The sequence below is a fragment of the Coenobita brevimanus genome, chromosome 110, assembly GCF_032717465.1.
Source record: "Coenobita brevimanus isolate Jiangsu-jjx chromosome 110, ASM3271746v2, whole genome shotgun sequence".
Classification (NCBI taxonomy): Eukaryota; Metazoa; Arthropoda; class Malacostraca; order Decapoda; family Coenobitidae; genus Coenobita; species Coenobita brevimanus.
The window spans coordinates 22,673,448-22,698,702 of record NC_137063.1 but is presented as its reverse complement, the minus strand read 5'-3'; the positions used below and the strand labels follow the sequence as shown (position 1 = coordinate 22,698,702).

The 25,255-nt window shown below is 43.5% G+C and overlaps 1 protein-coding gene across 2 annotated transcripts in view; it reads left to right on the top strand.

Moving 5' to 3' along the window:
* LOC145417320 (putative protein FAM10A4) overlaps window positions 1-25,255 on the top strand; it is a 427,645-nt gene that overhangs the window by 268,857 nt on the left and 133,533 nt on the right. For both annotated transcript variants that reach the window (XM_080285999.1, XM_080285998.1), the window contains exon 5: window positions 12,855-12,996. In XM_080285999.1, coding sequence (XP_080142125.1) covers window positions 12,855-12,996 — 142 coding nt within the window. The remainder of the gene's footprint in view (window positions 1-12,854; window positions 12,997-25,255) is intronic.

Here is a 25,255-nt window from a genome sequence, read left to right as displayed (position 1 = left end):
TTGGCCAACCATGCGCCGCGATATCCATGCCCACTGTGACTCTTGTCTCTCCTGCCATCGCCACAAAGGATCAACCGGCTTACCTGCACCTCTTACAATACCCAATCCCGTCACGACCATGGGAAACTGTCTCACTCGATCTCTTAAAACTACCTCTCACGGAATCCGGCGCTGAGTAATTGTTCGTAGCGGTCGACCACTTCTCCCGCTACTGTGTCCTCGTACCCCTCTCCGACAAGACCGCGAAGAACGTTGCACGTGCCTTTGTAGATCACCTAATTTGCCCGTTCAGTGCCCCTCATACCATTCTTACTGACAACGGTACGGAGTTCAACAATAGCCTTCTAGATGAGATCTGTCGCCGCTTTCATATCAGTAAGTGCAATGTCGTGCCTAACCATCCGGCTTCCAATGGCCTTGTAGAACGCCACAACCGAAAAATCTTAGAGTGCCTTAGACATCTAGGCTTCCATAGTTCGTCCTGGGATGAGTGGATTCCCCAAGTGGCATCCTCAATCAATAGCTCCATCAATGCATCCATTGCTGAATCTCCCTTCTTCGTCCTCTTTGGTTTTGACAAGGACCTCCCATACTCTCTCTTATCCTCAAAGCCAGAACCCATCTACAACATAGATGATTATGTTAAACTAAAATTGGCCAACTTCCAGACAATCCACTAGTATGTCCAATCCACTTTGGCTTCCTCTCATGAGGACATGCAGCAGCGCCAACATAAATCCGCCTCTCCTATCATTATCACTGTAGGTGATCTTGTCTTTGTTCATTCCCATACACGTTCCTCTAAGTTGGATGACAAATTTACAGGGCCCCACCGCGTCCTCACTCAACAAGGCAACAAATTTCACCTCCAGGACCTGTCCACTAAGGACACCAGATGGGTCCACGTCGATGACTTAAAGCGAGCACCCCGTGGCCTCGTGTTGGAAGAGTCACTTACACAATCTCCTGACCCCCTTTCCCCTCCACACATCCCTCAATCTACTTTGTCTCCACCTATCCCTCAGTCTCCTTCATCTCCACCTCCACCTACTCATTCATCAACCAATCAATATCGGTCCAAACTGCGCTCTGCCCATCAACCTCTTCAAGACCTCCCCCATTAACTCTACCCTGATTTTCTAGGTACGATGTTAGCGATCTCCCTGCTGGCAGTGCTGACCCTCCTGGGGTCTGGGTCAGGTCAGGACGATGGTGGAGTACGTCCCGGGGCCTTGGTCGGCTCGGGAGGTGAGGTAATGCTTATCGAAGAAATAGCCTCCTTGCGCTATGATCTTGCGCCCCTGGCCGACGTAGCCATTGCCCTACCTGCCTACGCGCACCAGCTCCATGGAATCAAGAACCATCTCACGGCCATCATGGGGACACACAACCCAAATGAGTATCTCTATAACCTTTTCCTACCACTCTCCTGGCAATTGCAATACATAAGTTAACAGATTCACTGAGCTCAATGGCACATTTTCCATTCTGACACCCGTTGGTCATTCTCGTGTGAAACGAGGTCTCTTCGACTTCGGCAGTGAGATTCTAAGTGGCTTGTTTGGCGTTGCTACAGCCTGGGACATTTCTGGCTTCAAATCTGATCTCACTCATTTAGCTTCAGCTCTAGAATCCCAACGCCGAGTCATTAAAATCCAACACACTATGTTACAGAAGCTCACGACCCACCTAAATGAAGTCACGTCCACTCTAAACAACTTCGCCGATATCTTACAACACCACCTTTCAGATCTCCACGTTATCTCTCAGTTCTTCTACCTCAAACTCAACATGGATAATCTCCAACTGGCCATTGACTCTCTCCTGTCTCAAGTCTCTACTTTGGTTCGTATCCTGGTCGATGCTATAAATGGACGTGTCACTGCTGACTTAGTACCTGTCTCAGCTCTCCGTTCTGTCCTGGGATGGGCTCACTCCACCTTCGGTCTATCCCCAGTCCTCCCCTACTCCTCCCTCGAATACTATTATCCTGTTCTCGAGGCCACTCTTCTCACCACATATGTCGTCGTCCATATTCCTCTCCGTTCTGCCATAACCTTTAACCTTTTCCACATCATTCCCTTCCTTTTCTGCCTCAACAACTCCTTGTTACAAGTATCTGTTCCTTCAGAATATTTCCTCCTCTCCCATGATCATCTTTCAGTTGCCTTCCTTTCTTCCACAGACCTCCAGAAATGTTCCTTTCTTACTCCGACCTCTCTTCTCTGTGCTGCCCACCTTTTCACTATCTTCCCTAGCAGTGCTACACCCTGAGAGTCTGCTTTAGTTCGCAACCATTCCATCTACTCGGCCTGTTCTTTTGTCCCAGCTCCTGACCTCCCGGTCCACGATGCTCACCTCAACCATGTCCAGTACTTCTTTGCTGTTCCCATCTCTGCCACAATCATGTGTCCTGGTTCTTCGGTTCGATCCGTCCTCGCTAGTGGTCTCTACAAAGCACCTGACTATTGTACCATCAAATCAAAGTCCGTCATCACTTACGCCACTCGCTATCACCAAGCTGTCCGTAAACACTCCTATGACATCTTTCAACCAATCGACATGCCTTCCACCCTACCATCTGCCAACATTACCATCACCTCCCCTAACTTGCGCATGCTAACATTCCTCAATGACAGTGATTTCATTATGGATCAATTTTCTCTGGCCTTCAGCCGTTCCTGGGTTCGTCCAACAGTTGTGTTTCTCCCTGTGGTTATCGCTTTCATAGGTTTTCTACTCATCATATGTGCAGTGCATTGTTGTGTCAGGAAAATGGAACGTCGACTCCAGGAAATCAGAGTCGCTACAGGCATAGTACGCCCTACACACGACGTAGAAACTCCCCGTACTTAGTGCCCTCACATTCAGTGACTACCAATGCCATCTGACAATTAACCAACCTGTGAACAGAACTCTTCCTACTAGATAATGATAGTATTTCTTTAATGCATTATTGAATGACAGTGTGTCCTACAAAAAAAAAAAAAAAAAAGAACGAAGGACAACAATAGAACTCTTATATCTACTCCTTGTTTATCATGTATCAAACTATTATTGTATAATCCCCTTTATATCTATGTATACCTTCGACCCTTACTGGACACATACCTATTAACCCCTACACCGCGGGCTTGTTTACCATGACTTGCGTGTCCCGTGGGGTTATTTGGGCTCCGACAGACTCTCAAAAAATATTTGCCAAAAATCAGTTATTAGTCCTAGAATAATAAAATTACATATGCATATGGCACATACCTTCAGCTTTCTTCTGGAATGATTGTTGAGCCTTCGTCGGTTACTGTAGGACTTGTGGAGACCTCTGAAGTAGGGTAACGAAGTCTCCACTTTACACTTCCCGACAACCCGTAATATGATTACCACAGCTAGATACAAACACTATAAACACTATTCTACAATTTTCAAGTAGTTTGGGATCCATACTCAAAAAAAATAACACTGTGAAAGCAATGGAAATTACGAGCGCGTCTGATCGTCGCACTTGCACTAGTTCGCTCTAGGCACTCTGTCATTTATTATTCATAAAACCCCTCGCACTTTATATTTCTATTACTATATCACACTTATATATATCTGGAGTCTTTCTCCATAAGTTTCCTTCAGTCGTATTAGTTTATTGTCACTGAAGTCATTCAATTTTTCAGTCAGTAAAATACGTAGAGAGCCATGGATTCACTTTCACTGTTATAACATAAATTATTTGTACTCATATTCTTATATTACTAATTACTTACATTACTATTTACATTTTCTATTCTATTTTCAATATTTACCCTGCTATTTTACTTACACTATGTTATTCACTGTCACTTTCAGTAAGATAAAACTATAATACACTGTTCAATCATATGAACTGAACATCCATTGCTTTCACCTGCTATTTACACATTATTTACATATTATTTCCAAATAATTCTGCTTCCACACTTGCACTGTTAGAACTGCTTCTGGCTGTGATAATCGAAGAAGCAGGTAACACAGAGGGGAACCTGGCACTCAGCGCACTGCCAAGAGGTGCGTTTATGCTCAGGTGTGCGGCGTGTGGTATGCGCACATACCTGACACCTGCGAATCGCAGCCTTCCTTTTCCCTGTGGCAGGCATTAGCTCAAGTCTGTGCCGATCCATATACGCCCTCTGCTCAAGTCGGTCGGGAAGTGTTACTGGATGGCGCCTTGGAGTTGCTGCTTGCACCCTACCATATCTTTCCAGCAGCTGCTGGACACAAGTCCTGGCGAACTACCTCAGGGAGAAGGACTTGGGTGGCTTTACCTTCATCTTGTACAGGATGAAGGCGTTCAGCATCGTCATATCTATGAGATGCAGAAAAACTTTCCTGTACCACCTAGTATTCTTCCTGAGGCAGTCGATCTCACCAATCATCATGTCGGATTTGTCCACCAGCCGCATGTTGATATTATAGTCCAACACAGCATCAGGTTTCATCACAGGTTCGCCTGTCCTACGGTCGACCTTCCCACTGTCTCTCATCTCCCCCTTATGTACGGTGGTGAGCATGTGCACGACTCTCTTGTCATGCCACCGTATTGCCAGCATCTTCTCAGACTTGCATAGGTGCACGTCTCCTCGCTGCGAGGTTCCCGCCTCTGGGAATTTGAGGAAATTGGCACGATTACTTTTCACAGTGCCGCAGGAGCCAATGCCGTGCTCAGAAAGGTATTTGGCAAGTTTCGGTGCTGTATAGTAGTTGTCTGTATACAGCACATGATTCCCACCAAAATACTTTTCTAGGAGCACTTTCACTACACAGCCTGAGAAGCCAAGGGGGTGTGTTTTATCGAGATCGACAGTGCTGGCTGAATATATGACGAAGTCAAGGATGTACCCCGTCTTACAGTCGCACAGTACAAAGAACTTAATTCCAAAGCGATGGCGTTTGCTTGGAATGTACTGAACAAACCGAAGACGTCCTCTGAACAAAACCAAGGATTCATCAATGACAACCTTCTGAAAGGGGTAGAAGAATGACATGAACTTATCCTTCATTCTGCTCAGAATCTCCTGGATCTTCCAGAGTGGGTCGGTTTGGGAAGGTACATCGTTGTCGGCAAAGTGCAGGTTTCCCATGATGTTCCGGAAGCGATCTCTGGCCATGTACTTATTGAAGGTGGGTGAGGGTAGTAAGGGGTCCATGGACCAGTATTCTTCCAACTCATGCTTCTTGGAGTGTGGCATGAGAAGCATGAGGGCAAAGAACACATACAGCTCCTGCACTCCCAGCATGGACCACTGTTGCATCTTGGCTGCACCTGTACCACTAGCAGCACGTTGTGATTCATACCTGTTGGTCTCATCACATATGTGCTGCATGACTTCGTCATCTAGGAAGGCCAAAAGGTAGTCAACACACTCAGCATTTTCGTCCATAGTGAAGGCAGGCTGAACTCCTGAGGAGCTCTCATCGAAAACAAGATTTTCGGGGACAAAATCTGACCCTTCCGTCCACGTGAAGGCGTCCAGGATTCCCTGTCGTGGCGGTGTAGGGTGGGTGGTGGTGGTGGTGGTGGAGGTTGGCTGTGAGGGAGGCTTATCTCTGTTAAGGTCACTCTCACTGACCCTAGGTTGCCGTACAGCACTAGCAGCCCTTACCCTACTAGCTACACTACTTTTCACTCTCCTAGATCTACCTCTATGGCCTGCCTTCACTGTTGATGCTGGTGGTGACTCCGATGACGAAGACTCCGGAGATAACTCAGCCGACGATGATGACGAGATGAGTAAAGCGGGGCTTGGGGAACGGGAAGGTGAATGCACTCGTGACTCATGGCGGGCTGGGTCACGTGGGGGCATTGTTCTGGGGCTAACACGCCGCCTTTTCACTCCCTTCCCAAATTCTTGTCCTTCCTGCACTAAAGGCTCCTTTCCCTTGGAGCTAGAGACTGATTCACTTATTGAAGCACTCGTTGTCGCTGTTTCTGGCGCGATAACCTCACCCGGCTCATCACACGATTCACCTGAATCGCCATAGTCACTGTCCATCATTATCATGGACAATTCTGCAAGTTCTCGTGCCACTGCAGAGTCACTGAGGCCTTTCCTGCTTGCCTCAACACTTTTCTTTGGAGTAGAGGTCACGGGGCCCTTTGCAATGGGCACAGAAGCGGCAGGAATGGCGGGGCGCGAGTGCAACATGTTTTCTCTACAGCGGAGGACAAGGAACTAAATGCCGCGGCTTATCTGAGAAGGGCAGGGTTGACAATGACACTTTAGGCTGACTGCTGCTAACTTACAGGCTAATTTTTTATAGGTAGAAAATCTCGGCAATAAATAAAGAAATAGGTAGTTCCAGGTGAATGTAAATGTCAGTTAGGATTCTCCCTTCCTTTCTGATATATATTTTTATTACAGACATCGATTACAAGGCATAAATCAAAGGGGAAATTACCGTGGTAATGTAGCGAATGAATGCACGTGAGGTTTTCTCAGGTGATAATTAGCCAATTTCTGGAGTATAACACTATCACTTACCTGTTTTTTTTTGGGTATATATTATTTGGTATAAATATAGGGCATAGGGCATATTTCAATGGATGAAATCGGTGGAAAAATCAGGGGGAAATTTCCATAGCGCAGCGCGGCGTGGGAGGTGAGAGGAGAGGGTAATGGAGGGCAGGTAGGGAGGGGAGTCACGAAGGGGGTAAAATCGCTAAAATGTCAACAGTGGATGGGAGTACAGATGAGATTTGGAGTGCTGACTAGTGTTGGACATTGGCAGTACTGATAGATGATACAAGCCACCACTTGAGAGCCCGGGATAATTCAAAATAACACAGAATCACAAAAGTGATGCCCCGCGGTATGATCCATTGTGGCCGAGCGTCACGAAAGTGACGCCCCGCTGTTAAGGGGTTAATCCTTGTATATCTTATCTGTATATATCCTTCTAATTCCCTCCCCTCCACATGGCCATGTCTCCCCTACTGCCCCTGTATCATACTTATCCCTTGTACAAACCTCCCCGACCCTGCCTTAGTAATATAATCAAACACCATATAACTCCTGGTGTCAGGAGACACCATCTCAGCTACCCGGGGGAGTAGTGTATCCACCCCTACAATATGTCTAACCCCGATGTATATATGCCCCCCCCCCCCCAATGCATACATGCCCCCACTAAACTTGCTGACCTAGCACGCTTTCCCAGAGCCCAAGCCTGGGCAAAGGCGTTATTGCGTCAGTTCTTAGCAGACGGGCAGACTATTTTGTTGTGAGCTCGTAATAAACTCCTTATCTAGCTGTTTGTACACGGAGTTTCTATCACCAAAGTATTGCAAGTTACATGGGGTTGCGAGGGGTAGACTGAGAAAGACGTGGAATGAGGTCAGTAAGTGTGACCTCAGGGTTAAGGGACTGAATAGGGAGGCTGCCATAGATTGAGCAGTATGGAGAGCCAACATTAGGTGACCAAGGCTGACACATGGAAGCATGTTGGAGCCTTCATAAACTAAATAAAACGAAACGAGAAATCGCCACCCAGCATCATGCATAATTCACCAAGAATCACTTTTGGCACACTCAGGCACCTTCTTAAGTGTTGGAGAAACACATTTTACATGTGCATACATATGTGGAAAGCTTTTAATGCTCTGGCCAGGAATCGAACCCAGGACACAATGTGAATCACCTACAATGTGAGGTCAACCCAGGAAATGCTTATTTGTATCGAATGCGAAATCTGCGAATGGAACCTCCCAACCTGTGAATCAGCTGTATGATTCCTAGGCAAAAATGGACCGCGCCATTACTATGAGTGTTGGCTGGACAATGCGAGTCAGTCAAATGAAGGCAGGTGGCTGGCAGTGAGCCAGATTCAGAATGGTGGGCGGCTGGCCAGCTCACTGCATGCCATCTACTGACTTTCCTGGGTAAACAGACACTTCTCCATATTGCCGTGAGAACACGTGTTGTACCTAGTGTCTTGTGGTCTGCTTTAGCATCATAGCAGTAACCCACCTGTTCATCATGGTGGCCCCACCAAAGAATTCTAAGAGCAAGAGGGTCACATTGAAGTTGAAGTAGCAAGCCCAGAAGTCAAATAAAGGTACATGGCATTCTGTTTGTTGTTTTATTTCTTGGTCCAACTAGAAGTACCATTAGACAGAGTATTATCAGGGTAGATTAGGCTGGAAGGAAACACAATGACCAAACCCTGGGTGGACTGTTCACCACATACCATTTTTCCCATAGGTTCTTTGGTTCACAATATGCGTAATCGTGGAATGCAAGGGTTTCTGCTGCCCATAAACTCGCATTGTGTGAGGGTGCACTGGGCTTGCAGATAGAAGCCAGGCACCATTATCACTACACCATTACATTATAAAAGACAAGCCATCCGAATTCCATGAAGAATCAGATAAATCTTTTATTGGAGGATATTTTTCAACATGAATCCATATGAGATGACCATACATAACTGTCATCTGCATCTTATAAACTGTATTGAGGCTACTTTTTAGTGAAGACTCGGTGTGCTTAAGACTGGTAATGAATAATACGGTATGAAAAGAGAGTTTGTTTTTGAACAGAAAGTATCTAAAATTACCCTGCAGCTTTTACATCATTGACTCAGTCCTGAAGTCAGTGAGGGAATGCTGCTAATCTTTCTTGTAAATGAACAACTGTGTGTTGACAGTTGGTAGTTCCCCATAATGTATATGATGTTTCCTTGTTCTTATCAGTTAATTGCATATAGCTGCTCATTGTTAATGAAAAGACCATTGTATACAATGCATACTTTTGGAAATAAGTACCACTATGAGTAGTTTGTACAACCGAAATGACAGCAGAATCACCTGAATCCAAAATACCACTAATGTCGAATATTGGGTAATTTTTCCACTCCTATTCCATTATCATTATTAATCTGCTTTTGCTGGCCGAAATACAGGACTTCCATTACTGATGTTACCCTTTCTGATGTTGCCTTTTCTATTAGTAGTTGTGAATAATGTTATAATCTGTCTGTCTATCCATCTATCTATTCCCAGATGCCTTAATCCCATAAGGGGTGGCCACAAACAAATCGCCTCCATGTCACCCTGTCCCCTGCCATGTCTCTGCCCTCCCCCCAGCTCAAACCCCTCTCTCTCATATGCCTTTCCTCTCCATCGCTCCATCTTCCCCCTTCTTCTCCCCGCCTCCACCTCACTCAGATAGCTCTCCTCGTCAGCCTCTCGCTTTCCATCCTCTCCACATGGCCAGATCACCTCAGTGTATTTCTCCTGATGCATTCTATCACATCCACATCACAATGTTCCTTCACTTCCTCATTTGTCAGTCTGTATCTCCATGTAACTCCACATGCTCCTCTCAGATACTCATTTCCACTGCTCTCACTCTTATGTCCTTCCAACAAGGTCCAAGCTTCACTTCCATACATTGGGGTTGGTACACAATACCATCATGCAATGGCTTTTTTTTTTTTACTTCCATGCTCTCATCCCCATCTCTTGTCACTGCTTTCAAAGAACCAACAACCTTTCTTCCTTGTAGTACCCTTTCACACACTTCGTTCTCCAAACTTCCATCCTTACTTATCACACTACCCAAGTTCTTAAATGCATTCATTTTCCATTTCCTCATCATCCAGCCTCACTGTACATTCAGTGACTTAATTTCTTTTGAAGACCATTACTTTACTCCTCCCTATATTCACCATTAGATTCTGTTTCTTACACATTCTTCCAGACTCATTCACCAAGCCTTCCATTCCCTTTTGTCTTCACTTAACTGCCTCGCACATGCTAAGTTTTCAGTAAATTTGTGGGACATGATCAGAGAAAATGCCGTGAGGACAGCCTGGACTCACACACAAAGGAAAACATTCCCATGGATTTTGTTTGCCCCAGAAATTGGTTATATATGTATAAATTTTATACCATCATCTTCACTGATGTTTATACTATGAGATAAGGCCATCAAAGCACACAAAACTGATGAGTAAAACTACCCAAATGCAGTTAGAATAATGCAGTTCGGCAGTGAAAATAACTTCCCCACACCCTGGTGCAAAATTTTGCCCACACTATGCAAGAGCTAAGTATATCTACATGCATAATTTCACGAGCTTTCATGTGGTATTTTCGGATTTCTGATACAACCCATAGTTTTCGAGTAAATCACCAATAATCATGCCCCCCCACCCCCTGAAAGCCGAGAAGAAGGCGACTATTTGAGAGTGTTGGCCTTGAAATAGACACCTACTCGTATGATGCACCAAAGATTGATGCACTTCATTCTAAAACTTAATTTTTGATTAATTTTTTTGTCCAAAATTGCCTAATCAGCATCCCTTCAGACCAACACTGATAGTGCATCAAAGTGCGACATTGGTTACTCTTCAGCCTAACACCATTTTGACACATTTCGCATCATCATGCATGAGAGCGTTAACAGTACAGTATCATTTGCAATCAACAGTACAGGAGGTTTGTGAACACTGCCCTCTCTCATTAGGGCTGCTCCAACATCCACTGTGCCACCTTGTATCTCTTTTGTAACCCCATCCATATAGATTAAACAACCATGGAGACATGACACATCCCTGTTTCAGTCCAACATTCAGATAGAAAAATTCACTCAGTTCATTATCACACACACTGCAGCCTTAGCACCCTCATGCATATTCTTTAAAGCATTCAATAACTTTCCATTTACACTATGTACTGTATTCTTAATATTTTCCACATTCTTTGTCAGTCCTCTCTGTTATATGCTTTCTGCAAATCCATGAAGGCTGCATACAGCTTCTTTCCATTCTCTAGAAGCCTTTCCACTAATGACCAAAGGATGAATGTCTAGTCGACACAACCTCTTCCCTTCCTAAAACTCCCTCGTTCTTCTCCAACTAATTCCTATGTTATTTCCTTAACTCTGTCAATATGTATCATACCATATACTGTTCCTGTTACACTAAGGAGACAGATGACTCTGTGATTATGACATGCTTCTTTTTTCTCATTTACATTGTACAGGGGAATAATTATGCCTGACTTTCCATCATCTGGAACTCTACCTTCCTTCCAGGCCAATCTGGATATTTTCCATATTCATTTTACTACTGTCTCTCCCCTATGCTTAAGCATTTCACCACACACCCCGTCAATTTCTGTGGCTTTCCCCATTTTGACTTTCTTCATTGCTTCCACTACTGTACTTCCATCCTACTGATCTCTTCCTCCTTTCTCACCTCCCATCCTTTCCCAACCATTCCTCAGCCTCAGCCACTTATATTCATATTACCGTACTTTCATTGTCAGTGTTTAACAGTTCCTTAAAATGTCCTCTCCATCTGCCCACTTTTCCCCCTTCTCCACTATGAATCTACCTTTTTTATCTTTCACTCCTCTACTAACATCTTTATCACCCTGTCTAACTCTCTTTACCTCCTTCTAGAACATTTTCTTATGTTCCCTCCAATTTACATTCAAATTCCTTCCAAATTCCTCTTCCCCACTCTTCTTACACTCCCTTACTAGTCTTTTCACCTCTTCCCTCCTCTCTGCATAGAACTCTCTCTCCCGTCTCTCAACTTCCTTCATGCCTCTGTTTCCCATCCATTCAATATATGCCTTCTTTTGCACCAGAGTTTGTCTCACCTCTTCATTCCACCATGCTGTTCTTTGCACCCCTTTTCATCTTCTCTTCACCCCACCATCTCACATCTATCTATTTCTTCTGTGAATATCATGCTCACATCTTCCACCTCCGTCATGTGTTCCAGATCATATTTCCCCAGTCGCACCTCCACTTCTCTCATATTTTTCCTTTTTTTTCCGTTGTTTTGTAAACTTTCTACCCTCCTTTGTATGGACTTCTTGTCCTTTCCTCCTTCTGTTCCCCCAGTGCACTTGAAGCTTGACTTTCACAACCACCAAGTGGTTTTCAGAAAGGCCACAACCCCAACCTCTGTATGTTCTTGCATCCATTACATACCTTCACATTCTGTCATCCACACACACATAATCAGCCATTGCCTTCCATTGATTCAGTTCACCACCCACCTTTCTCATCACTCGCCATATATCCTATGGATCATTTGTGCCTGAAGAGGGTATTGTCTATCATCAACCCTCTTCCTGTGCAGATGTCCAATAGAGCACCGTCATTCTTATCCACTTCTGCAGGCACACCCCATGCACCAACTATTCTGTCCATCTTTGTATTCCCAGAATTTCCATTCATATCACCTGTCAGAAACACACTCTCATTCCTCACAAAGTTTTCCATGCACCCTACCACATTTCCCAGAAACCCTTTATTCACCCTGCTTACACAATCTTGCACTGGTGCATACAAACTCATAATCTCCCACATTTGTATTCCCACTTTTAATCTCACCCACACAATCCTAGAACCAACTGATTTATTCTCTATTATACTGTATTCTACTTCCATCTCTTGCGCAGAGCAGTGCATACACCCTCTTTTGCCCGCTCATTTTCACCTACTCCCACACGTATTCCCCATCCATACTCTGCCACACTCTCACCTCTCCATTCAGTCTCACTTAATCTATTCCCACACTGTCACACTCTCACCTCTTCATTTAGTCTCAGTTAAGCCTCATATGCCCACCTTTGCACTGCAGCACCTGGGCAATCTCTCTCTCTTTCACCTCATCATTTTGCACACCTTCCATTCTATGTAATAGTGATAATGACTAATGGACTCTTTTTCACTGAAAAGTTGTCTTATCAGTCACCATAAAGTCATCTTAAAGTTATCATCATCATAATTTTTATCATAACTGTCCTTACTTAGTCTTGGTGTGTGGTTTACTTTATTTATTTAAGAAATGGTATGAACTCACAGATTCAGCTCTGTTGTATGCCAAGCGTGCCAGCATCCTTCTGAAGCAGAAGAGAGTCAATGCAGCCATCCGGGACTGTGATGAGGCCCTGAAGCACAACCCTGATTCAGCTACTGCATACAAATTCCGTGGTCGTGCTCACAGGTAAACTCTTGTGTAGTGTATACACTCTGGCATCATGGGGACAGTACTAACATGACTAAAAGTTCTCCAACACTTCCATGCAGGCTGTTGCGACAAAGTACCAGTATCACATGAAAATTTTTGTAGGTGATAGCATATTGAAGCACACAGTGAAAGAATATGAGAAGGAAAAAATATTCACTAACATTCTGGGAGGAATGTGAGTATGCAAGAAACTTTTGCTCATAATGGCACGGTACAATGTCAGTTAACCAAGAAGCTTGGGAAATTCACCTTCCCAGATACTGATTTTTTCTGATATCTGACAGACTCATATGCATAAGCTATATCATTGCAGTACAGATACTGTAACTCTAATCTGGCTCCCTAGAAACACAGATGTCCCCCAGTCCAACTATTGTTAAGGTTTACCTGGCTATGTTTTTTCACATGAGTAAAAAGTATATTTATATTGCAAGAAAGAAATGGAAACTTTGCCACTATTGGTTTTCAAAATTGCCTCAATTTTTGTGTGGCTGCTGGCTCAGCTTGCAATTCACATTTTTATCACTACATGGTATCGTGGTATTGGTGAGATAACCACTGCAAAATGTACAGTTGATGTCACACAAGCACTTGCTTAATCAACATCACCACTAAACACTCATATTATCTCTAAGTTGTGTAAAAGGGAGAGTGTAACCCTCATTGATGTTGAAACTGCCAACAGGAAATAAGAATAACAAAGAACAGTTGAATTATTGAGAAAATTTGGGAGGTGCTTTGATGAAGTTGCTCAGTGTCGGCACCACTGTTTCATGACAGGCATAATACAGTAAAAGTCTCATTATTCGGCATCTGTGGGACCGGGATGATGCTGAGATATTGGATTTGCCGAATAATCAAAAATCTACCCACTCAGTACGTTAAATATAATGGTGAACACTGTCATCACCACTTATGGTATTACAACTGTGTTTGGAGAGAGTACTGTATACTGTACAGTACTGCAATCAATACAGTACTATTCCTGAATCTGAAATATATATATAAATTAGTGAACATATACAAGTGTAATGACACAGTAGGCCTACAAGTCAGATAACACTTCCTGGATGGCCGAAATGATACGTAATTTTACCTACCAGCTCAGTACATCACTTGTGTTGGTGAACTCATCACAACTTATATTATTACAAATATGTTTGGAGTGAATGCTGTATACAGTACTTTTTCCAAAAACAAAATAAAATAGTCGGAAAATTGCATAAAATAAAGTGAAGGAGTATGAATTGGTAAGGTCTTTCTAATGAAAGTTAAACGTACATTTAGCACTCATTCTTTTGTTCATTTTTGTTGTTGTTGTTGTTGTTTGTGAAAGGGAGAGTATTGATGGAAACAGTAATGTATTCCATTAACCCCTTAATAACCTTCAGCATTGAACAACCCTTTACAGTACCGATGTCAGTGATGTCGAGTTAGTGAGCTATGAAAAAACTGTGAACAATTATGGGAAGGGAACGAAGGTCACTGGTATGTTTACACGACTCTACGATATGATTCCAAGCAGTCAGAGGGTCGGTTAATCTCAGATGTTTTCGCCCATTTGGTAAATGCACTGCAACTTTGTAACTTCTCCCGTGAATCATAGCATGGGTTTAGGAAGCTAAATAACACAGGTGCGCCAGACGATTATCTTCACATCTTTAAGAAAATGGAAGAAATTTAATCCCTCTCTGAGTATGTAGAGTAAGTTTCTTCCATTCTTCTGAAGTCAATTTGTTTTTCTTAAAGATGTGAAGATAATCATCTGGCTCACCTAGCAATGTGTTAGTTAGCTTCCTAAACCCATGCTATGATTCGCTATGAGTCACGGAAAAATTGATAAAGTTACGGGGCATTTACCAAATTGGCGAAAACATCTGAGCTTAACCGACCGCCTGACCGCTTGGAATCGTAGCGTAGAGTCGTGTAAACATACCAGTGACCTTCGTTCCCTCCCCTTAATTGTTCAGTTTTCTTTATAGCTCACACTAACTTGATATCACTGACATCGGTACTGTAAAGGGTTGTTCAGTGCCAGAGGTTATTAAGGGGTTAATGGGATATATTACTGTTTGCATCAATACACTCTCATTAAACACAAAAACGAACAAAAGAATGAGCGCTAAATGTACATTTAACTTTCATCAGAGAGACCTTAGCAATTCATTTTTCTCCAGTTTATTTTTAAGTATTTTTCTGACTTTAGTTTAGGTTAGGTTTGGTTAAATTATTAGGTACAGTTAAACTCGGTTAGGTTAGGTTTAGTTAAACAGGACAGTCCCTTCCACCATTATGCTGAGGAATAAAATTACTAGAGCTGTCACAGCCGTACAGCTAAAAACAATGGGGAAACTGATTTAACAAGCACCATTTATTTATGGGTAATGCATTACAGTATCAGTGGTTCATGGACTACGCAATTACGGATAAAAGTCACTTGCAGGAAGGCGTCAAGAATGAACGAATTTCAAGAATTAGCGAGGGGGCTTGGAATGTAACCCTCGCTAATTTGGAGGGGGTGGTTACTGTAGTGTATGATACTGTGCAATATTGTAATCAGTACAATACTATACCTGAATCTGAAAAAATATAGAAATTAGTGAACATTCAGAAGTGTAATGAAACATTAGGCCTACAAGTCACAGATAACACTTCCTGGACTTCCGAGATAATTCCGGACATCTACCGAACAATCAAAGATTTTCGTAAATGGGACTATTTCTCAAAACTGCCGAAATGTCGGATTTACCGAATAATCAGCTGCCGAATAACAGGACTTTTACTGTACCATCAGTTCTTCAAAATGTAATATGAATGTAGAACTGTTGTGTTATCTGTTCTCATGATTGAAACTGAAACTCACATTTTCCTTTAGCCCATGGCATCTGGTGTTTCTTTCCGCTGACCCTTCCCCCATCTGGGGATTTCTGGAAAATCACCGTTTTTTAAACTGTGATATCTTAGCTAATACTTTGCTAAAATAAAATACTCATAATACTCAAGAGTCCTTCGACTTCAAGGTGATGGCCTCTGATTGTCCGGGTAGTGCGTAGAGTCAGAGAGAGAGCATTTGAAAATGGGGTAACTTTTTGTGGCGCTGTCCGTATGCGTGGCACAAGTAAGGCTTATACTTGCCCTCCAAATTAAAAAAACACTTTCAGAATACTGCAGTCAACAACAATCATCATTTCTGTGTAGGCTTTGAGAAGTGTGGTGTGGGTGTGTGGTGGGGTGAGCAGGGGAGTGTAGTCACTATGGCAACAACCTTGAGGCAGGCTGGCTGACGTCTCACTGGACACGGGAAAATTTTTGCTTAGGTGTATCCATGACGGATGTATGCAGGTAACTAGAGGGTGACTGGGATGCATGCAGGAGGGTTTCCAGTGTTTGTCTGTGGTGGTATTTACCCGTGAAATATTCAAACAGTGCCGCGAAACACTAGATCATGTACACGTGCTACCAGGACGTCTCCAGGCGGTCATCTATACGTGATACGTGGACGCCATGGGTTAAATCAGGCAGACTCGCAAAGTATAATTCACTATGACCAATAAGCATCAATCTTTAAGTACACGTACATAAAACATAGAATAAAGTATGACTTATATTCTTCCTTGGCTCGTGCGTGTGCATGCTCCCCCCCCCCCCTCTTTCACATTGATGTGCACTGCTCAAGTAGACATTTATTCATTTGTTCATCCATTGTTGATGCCATAGTCAGTGCCAGCATATTAACCCACAGAGTCCATAGCATTATGTCTGGGAAGCTGTAAACATACAGTTGCACTTGTTATCTTGTAAGATATTATTGTATGTGTGTTTGTATGTGTATATATATATATATATATATATATACATATACATATACAGTGCTCATCAGAAATATCGAGCGCCCATGGCCGGGCGCGCAATACTTATGGCCAAAAAAGAATCATCCATTTTTGGTGGTAAAAATTGAGCCACAAGTTTGCGGCGCTAGCATGACGTCACGATAGCCTGAGGCCTTCCGACGCGCTGATTGGTTCCCTCCTCAGTTGCCCACGTGCGGCCTGAGAGAGAGGAACTCCGCCGAGTCTCCCTCTCTTTTTGCACCCCTTTTTACCGAGTGTCCCGCAGTGTTTTGGCTTTCGCCACTTTGTTATGGCACCTACCCGTGAACTGTCGAGTGAAATCATATCCCAGATCATTGCTTTAAAGGAGGTAGGCCACCAGACAAAGGAAATTAGTAAATTGGTTGGTGTGGCTCGATCGACAGTGCGTTGGTGGTGCGCGCGGTTTCGAGTGGAAAACAATGGTGAAGTTCCCACAAAGAAACCGTGATCTGGTAGGCCTAGAAAAACTTCCCCAAGGTCTGTTGATGTTTTAAAACGTACAGTGGAGTCTAATCCTCGTGTCAGTGCAAGGAAAATAAAGGAGAGCAACCCGGAAGTGTTTGGTGAGGTGTCTGTGAGAACAGTGTCTCGTAGGGTCCATGAACTTGGTTACACAAGTCACAGGCCTGTGAGAAAGCCTCTTCTCACAAAAAACCAGCGACTTCATAGGCTTGCCTTTGCTAACAAATATCTTAACTGGGGTGAGGAGCAATGGTTGTCAGTGCTGTGGTCTAATGAGGCAACGTTTAGTGTCACCTGTAACAGAGGAGCACGTGTGTACCGATGCAAAGGTAGCGACCCACTTGACCCATGGTATGTAAAAAGCACAGTTAAACATCCTGATTCACCCATGGTATGGGTTTGTTTCTCAGGGAAGGGTTTGGGGAAGCTTTTTGTCCTTCCCAAGAATGTCAGAGTGAATCAGGATGTTTACCTGGAGCTTCTGTTTGACTATTTACCAGACTCCTTCGAGCTAACAGGTGCACGAGTGTTTCAGCAGGACAGTGCACCTGCTCACAAGGCCAAATCGGTCACCAATTGGCTTCGTGACTGCGAGGTATCATTCATGAAAGACTGGCCAGGAAATAGCCCAGACCTGAACCCGATTGAAAACCTCTGGTACCTCGTAAAGAAGAGTCTCCAAGGGAAGGACGTGAGCTCTCTGCCTAAGCTGGAAGCCGTCATTCGTGACTCCTGGGACAAAATACCCCTCCAGCACCTCAGGAGCCTTGCCCTTTCACTTCCAAGACGTCTCAGGTCTGTGAAGAAGCGTAAAGGACACCCTACGAAGCACTAAAGGTAAATAAAAATTATTTATACGTTTTTTCAATGTTGAAAGATTTGTTTCATAGGAGGGACCCAGGGCGCTCGATACTTCTGATGAGCACTGTACAGTATATATATATATATATATATATGTGTGAAATAAAAAAAAAATTAATTTGGTTTTACGCCAGGTATCCCCGAAGGGCAAAGGCGTTGCCCCTGGGTAGAGGACTTTGGACTGGAGCATGTAGCATTTTATATATATATATATATATATATATATATATATATATCTATCTATCTATCTATTTATCTATTGCCAGACGCCTCAATCCCGTTTGAGGTGGCCACAAACAAATCGCCTCCACGTCGCCCTGTCCCCCGCCATTTCACTGCCCTGCTCCCAACTCACACCCCCCTCTCTCATATACCTTTCCACCCCATCCTTCTGTCTCATCCTCGGCCTCCCCCTCTCTCTTCCCCCCTCCACCTCACTTACGTGCACTCTCTTCGTCAGTCTCTCACCCTCCATCCTTTCCGCATGGCCAAACCACCTCAGTCTGTTCCTCATAACCCTTCCTATCACATCCACATCCACACCAGAACGCTCCTTCATATCCTCATTTGTCAGCCTGTCTCTCCATGTGACTCCACAGGCTACTCTAAAATAACTCATTTCCACTGCTCTCACTCTTGACTTGTGTCCTTCCAACAACATCCAAGCTTCACTTCCTTACGTTAAAGTTGGTATCACAATACTGTCATGTAGTAACTTTTTCACTTCCATGCTCACTTCCCTGTTTCATATCACTGCTTTCAAAGAACCAGCAACCTTTCTTCCCTGCTGTACCCTTTCAAGCACTTCACCCTCCAAACCTCCATCCTTACTCATCACACTACCCAAGTACTTAAACGTACTCATATTTTCCAATTCCTCACCATCCAACCTCGCTGTACATTCACTGACTTCACCTCTCTCAAAGACCATCACTTTACTCTTCCCTACATTCACCTTTAGATTCCGTTTCTTATACACACTCCCAAACTCATCCACCAAGCCTTGCAGATCCCCTTTGTCTTCACTCAACAACACAGTATCATCTGCAAACAACAGTACAGGGAGTTTCCAAACACTATCCCCTCTCACCAGGGCCACTCCAACATCCACAACCCTACCTTGTACCTCTTTTATTACCCCATCCATGTACAGATTGAACAACCATGGAGACATGACACATCCCTGTTTCAACCCAGCCTTCAGAGAGAAAAATTCACTAAGTTCACCATCCACACGCACTGCTGCCTTAGCACCATCATACATACTCTTCACAGCATTCAACAACTTCCCATCTACTCCATATATTCTTAATACTTTCCCCAATCCTTGTCTATCCACCCTGTCATATGCTTTCTCCAAATCCATGAAAGCCACATACAACTTCTTTCCCTTCTCTAGAAACTTTTTCACTAAAGATCTAAGAATGAATATCTGATCTACACAACCTCTTCCCTTCCTAAAGCCTCCCTGTTCTTTTCCAACTAATTCCTCTGCTCTTTCTCTAACTCTGTCAATTAGTATCCTACCATACACTTTTCCTATTATACTAAGAAGACAAATGCCTCTATGATTACCACACACTTTTTTTTACTTTTCCTTTGAACAAGGGAATAATTATACCTGACTTCCAATCCTTCGGGACTCTACCTTCCTCCCAGGCCAATCTGCACATCTTCCACATCCATTCTACTACTCTCTCTCCCCCATGCTTCAGCATTTCACCACACACTCCATCAATTCCTGGGGCTTTCCCCAATTTAACTTTCTTCATTGCTTCCATAACTTCTATCCTACTGATTTCTTCCTGTCGTCTCACCTCCCTCCTTCTCCCAGCCATTCCCCAGCCACTTATACTCACATTACTTCCATCCTCTACATTCAACAAGTCCTTAACAATTCCTTGCACCCCCCTCCGTCTTCTCTTCCTCCCACACACCACATCAAATGCTGCACATATTTATTCTGTAAATATCCTGCACACACCTTCCACGTCTCCCATCTGCTCCAATTCATATTTGCCCAATCGTTCCTCCACTTCTCTCTTATACTCTGCCTTTTTCTCATCCTCGTGTATCCTTTCCACTCTCCTTGCAACTACTCCTTCCTCTCGTCTTTCCCTTCTTCTATTCCTCCATCTTACTTGAATTCTAATTCTGGCCACCACCAAGTAGTGGTCAGAAAGTCCACTCCCCCAACCTTTATTAACTCTTGCATCCTTTCATCCACACACACATAATCAGTCATTGCCTTCCTTTCATTCAGTTCACCACCCACCCTTCTCATCACTCACCATGTACACTTGTGGATCATTTTATGCCTGAAGAGGGTATTGGCTATCACCAACCCCCTCCCAGCACAAATGTCCACTAACGCACTCCCATTCTCATCTGTCTCAGCAGGCACACCCCACTCACCAACTATTCCATCCATATCACCAATCAAAAACACTCTCATTCCTTCCAAACTTTTCCATGCACACTTCTACATTTGTCCAGAACTCTTCTCTCACTCTTCTAGCACGATCTTGCGTTGGCGCATACACACACAATCGCCCACATTTGTATTCCAACTTTCAACTTTACCCACACAATCCTTGACCCAAGTGATCCATACTGTCTTATGCTCTTCTTCCATCTTTTACTCACAACTATACATACTCCTTCCTTTGCCCTCTTATTCTCACCTACTCCTGCACATATACCCCATCCATGCTCCCATTCTCTCACACTTTCTCCTCACCATTTTGTTTCAGTTATTCCACATACATCCACTTTCGCACCCTCAAGCACTTGGACAATCTCTCTCTCTTTCACCTCATCATTCGCTCCCCTTACATTCCACATTCTGATAACCATGGCTTTTGTCCGGTCCTTGGTCGTCATCGTTTGGTCAGTCCTTGTCCGAGGCTTATTGTTTGTTTTTTTAGTTAGTTGTTTTCCGGGGAGGGGCACTAACCCTCTGCCAACCCTTTTAGTCGCCTTTTATGACAAGGAGGGATACTGGGGGAGTATGCTTGAAAAAAAACCCTACCTCTAGGGGTATATATATATATATATATATATATTTATATATATATTCATTCATTCATTCATTCATGCAATCCTACATTGCCCCATGAGGATTGAAGGAGCCTCGGGCTAGGCAAATTGATCCTGACATTTAAGATGAGAGTGACCAGCCTCACTCATCCCTGAGTGGCATTACGTGAGCAATAAACCTCAACCATCCCTTTTATTTAAACCTTTACCTTCTTCATCTGATTGGAGTGCTGTAATTACCCACTAAACCACCAGGTGCCAAAATTTGGTTATATGGTTACCACTCAGCGTAGTAAATGGTTTCATGGTTTCATAGGGAACAGAGACCCTCCCAAGCATGCAAAATCCGCGAACCCCTCCCACACTGAAATTACGCCTACACAATAAAGAAAACAGTTTCTGATGCCGTAATGATAATGATAAATGATTATGCATGAACTTAATGCAAAATGCAGTAGTTTGTACAATAAAAGGTTTTAAGAATACCGTACAGCACAATAATGTCCATATATTCTCATCAGTTTTCATTGATGTGCAATACATTTTCAATTCACATTTCTGTAGGAAGATTAATTATTGATTATTGGTCTTCTTTTGTGCATTTCCACTTTTTCATTCGTTATCAAACTTGCCTTTTTGGGTCATGGTGACAGCAAATTGAAGAAAATTAGATGAGGTTAACGGCACGGTGCACAAATACAACCAGATTTTGGATGGGAAATTACTCATGACTGAGCAATACTCTGCCATCTGGTGGCCACCAGGTATTATATGCTTGCCATGCAAACTCTCCTTTTTTTCATTCTACCTCACTATTCATTATTATTTATCATCATCATCATCATCATCATCATCCAAACCTCCCTTCCCACCCAAGGGCAGGGTGAGTAGCAATGTCCAGACAGCCCAAATTTCCCCAATTCAATGGGCCATACTTCCATTCACTCATCATTCAAGCCCCCAGAATCCTGGTTCTATCACCAGGGTGAAAAATCCGTGAGTAATCAAATCTGCGAACATCAAGGGGTGTATTGTGTATATACATTATATATATATATATATATATATATATATATATATGTGTGTATATACATTATATATATATATATATATATATATATATATATATATATATATATATATAAATATATATATATATATATATATATATAAATATATATATATATATATATATATATATATATATATATATATAAAAAAATATATATATATATATATAAAAAATATATATATATATATATATATATATATATATATATATATATATATATATATATATATATATATATATACAGTACAATCCCAGCTATCCGGTATCCAGACAAACGGAATACTCAGAACAACGGGAAAATTCAAAGGCTGATAAAAATGTCAGTAAGTTATAACTGTGCGCCAATTTGAATGGACCACCAAACCGCCGTTTGATTGTGTCACGCGAGGCTGGGGGAAGTCAGACAAAGCGAGGTGAAGGCATTTCCGGCTGATGTAAATCCCTAGCAAATCCTCTTAATCACCCCTCCTCTCCCCCTCTTTCCCCTACTTGAATTCGGTCATCCTCCACACCCTCGAAAAATCACCAGTCTGCATTTTGCCACCAGACAGTAAACAAGGTCTCTTGCTGTTGTGTTCCTCTGATAGACGGTAATTTGTACACTCCAAAATGCCTGAAGTGCAAACTAAACGTAAGCGTATCGTGCTTACATTGAAACAGAAGCTGGACATATGCAACAGACTTGAAAAAGGCGAACATTATAAAACACTAATGGCTGAATATAAATGTTAATAGGAATGAAAGTTTACTTTGTTGGAAGAAAAATAAATAAATAATATGCCTCCATTTCATAAGTACATCATTTATTTTATTTTCTGCAAAACAGCTGAGTGGCGGGTGAGGGGTGGAGTGATGGAGGTCAGGTAGGGAAGAAGAAGAAGTCGGAAACGTAAACAAACTCACGTGGGGGCACAGGTGTCGTGATAATTCTACAGTGCAGTCTTAACACATCATCAGTTCACTAATAAATGTTCAAGCTTTTATTTCTTTATTTTATTTTTCAATTTTTATGAGTACAGTACATATAATGAATACAGTAATTCGGTAAACAATGGACTGGTGTAATTTGCAGTACTGCAAGTTGCTAGACATTGCACACGTGCGTTATGACCATGGTGTGTGTTTACAAGGCAGTTTTTCAGGCGGAATCTCTTAGTGTAACCCCTAATGTGACTGGTGAGTACCTGAACTGTATTTACAGCTGTGATAGCCTTTGTATAGATTTGACTTGAAAATCAGAAATACGGGAAAAATCTGTAACCGGGAAGGTAAATTCCCCAAGCCACCCGGTTAACTGGGATTGTACTGTATATATATATATACAGTAATCCCTCTAATATCCGGACGCCCAATAACCGAACATCCCCACTAACCGAACCTTATCGTCCTGGGATCAAACATTCCCAAAATGGTCCGAAAATCCAAAAAAATTGGAAAAAAAATCGATTTTTTGCCGTCCGTAATTTGAACTTGCCGCGCGCGCCGCGTGAGAGCATTGTTTTGGTTCGTCATTCCTCCGACGTCCGATAGAGCGCCGCTGCATCCTCCCCACTTCCCGCCTGTCTCTCACCGCGACAAGACCTACGCTCTTCGTCATGGCTGCCCACGTGCTCGCTTTTGTGGTGGTGCCGTACTTGCTGCAAGGCCTCCTGCTGCTCTCTGCCCTACTCTTAGTGTGTGTGATGATGGCCCCGCCTCCTGAGAAAAGGAAGAGAGTGGTGTTGACTCTGGAGAAGAAACGGGAGATATTGGAGAAGGTTGATGAGGGTTGGTCTTCCTCTCGCATTCTCCGCGAGTTCAACCTGGCCCGGTCGACTTTGTTTGATATCAAGCGTTCCCGAGACAAGCTCATGCAGTACACGGCTGACTTCTCGTCGAGAAGCAAACGCAACGTGGAGAGGAAGGTTATGTTTACTCCCAAGTATGCAGAGATCGACCGCTCCACGTTGATTTGGTATCGACAGCAATGTGCAGCTGGTGTGATGGTACGTGGAACGGAGCTGAAGGCTGCTGCTGAGAAGTTTGCAAGGCTTCACAACGCCCTAGACTTCAAGGCATCCGAGGGTTGGCTCTTCGCGTTCAAGTTGCGACATGGCCTTACTAACCGTAAAGCACATGGCGAAGCATTGGACGCTAATGAGGATGGAGTGGACGAGTTTCGGCACAAGGTGAAAGGCTTGATCGACAGGGAGGGCCTCACTCTCGGTCAAGTCTATAACGCTGACGAAACTGGCCTATTCTATCGCTCGGTGCCAACGAACACTCTCGCCGATGAGACGGAGAAGCGTGTACCTGGCCGCAAGCTTTCTAAGGAACGGATATCTGCTTTGTGTTGTGCCAATGCTAACGGCATGCACCGGCTTAAGCCCGTTATTGTTGGCCGTGCAAAGCAGCCTCGGTGCCTTCGTGGGGTGATGGATGTCCTTCCTGTCGTATGGTACCATTCTTTGAAAGCATGGTTCACAGCTGTGATTTTCAAAGACTGGTTTCACCATCACTTCGTCAAGGAGGTCATACATTACCAGACGAAGACACTGGGAATTCCTCGCGACCAGGTAAAGGCTCTCCTTCTCCTCGACAATGCACCTGCCCACCCGTGCGACAAGGACTTGGTTGCTGAGAATGGCCGTATTAGGTGCATGTTTCTGCCACCTAATACGACTGCTCTCATTCAACCAATGGACCAAGGAGTGATCGTGGCAACAAAGCGCCTGTACCGTCGGAAGTTCCTGGACGAGGTGATGGTGGTTCTCGAGGACGAGGACGAGCGCAGGGAAGGACGTGACACTCGAGGCAAGCGGACTTTGGAAAACCTTCGCCGCTACAACATCAAGTCTGCGCTGTACAACTGGGCTAGTGCATGGAAGGAAGTCCCTGTGAAAACTCTTGAAAATGGTTGGTCTCGTCTGCTTCTCGGAACAGATGTGGA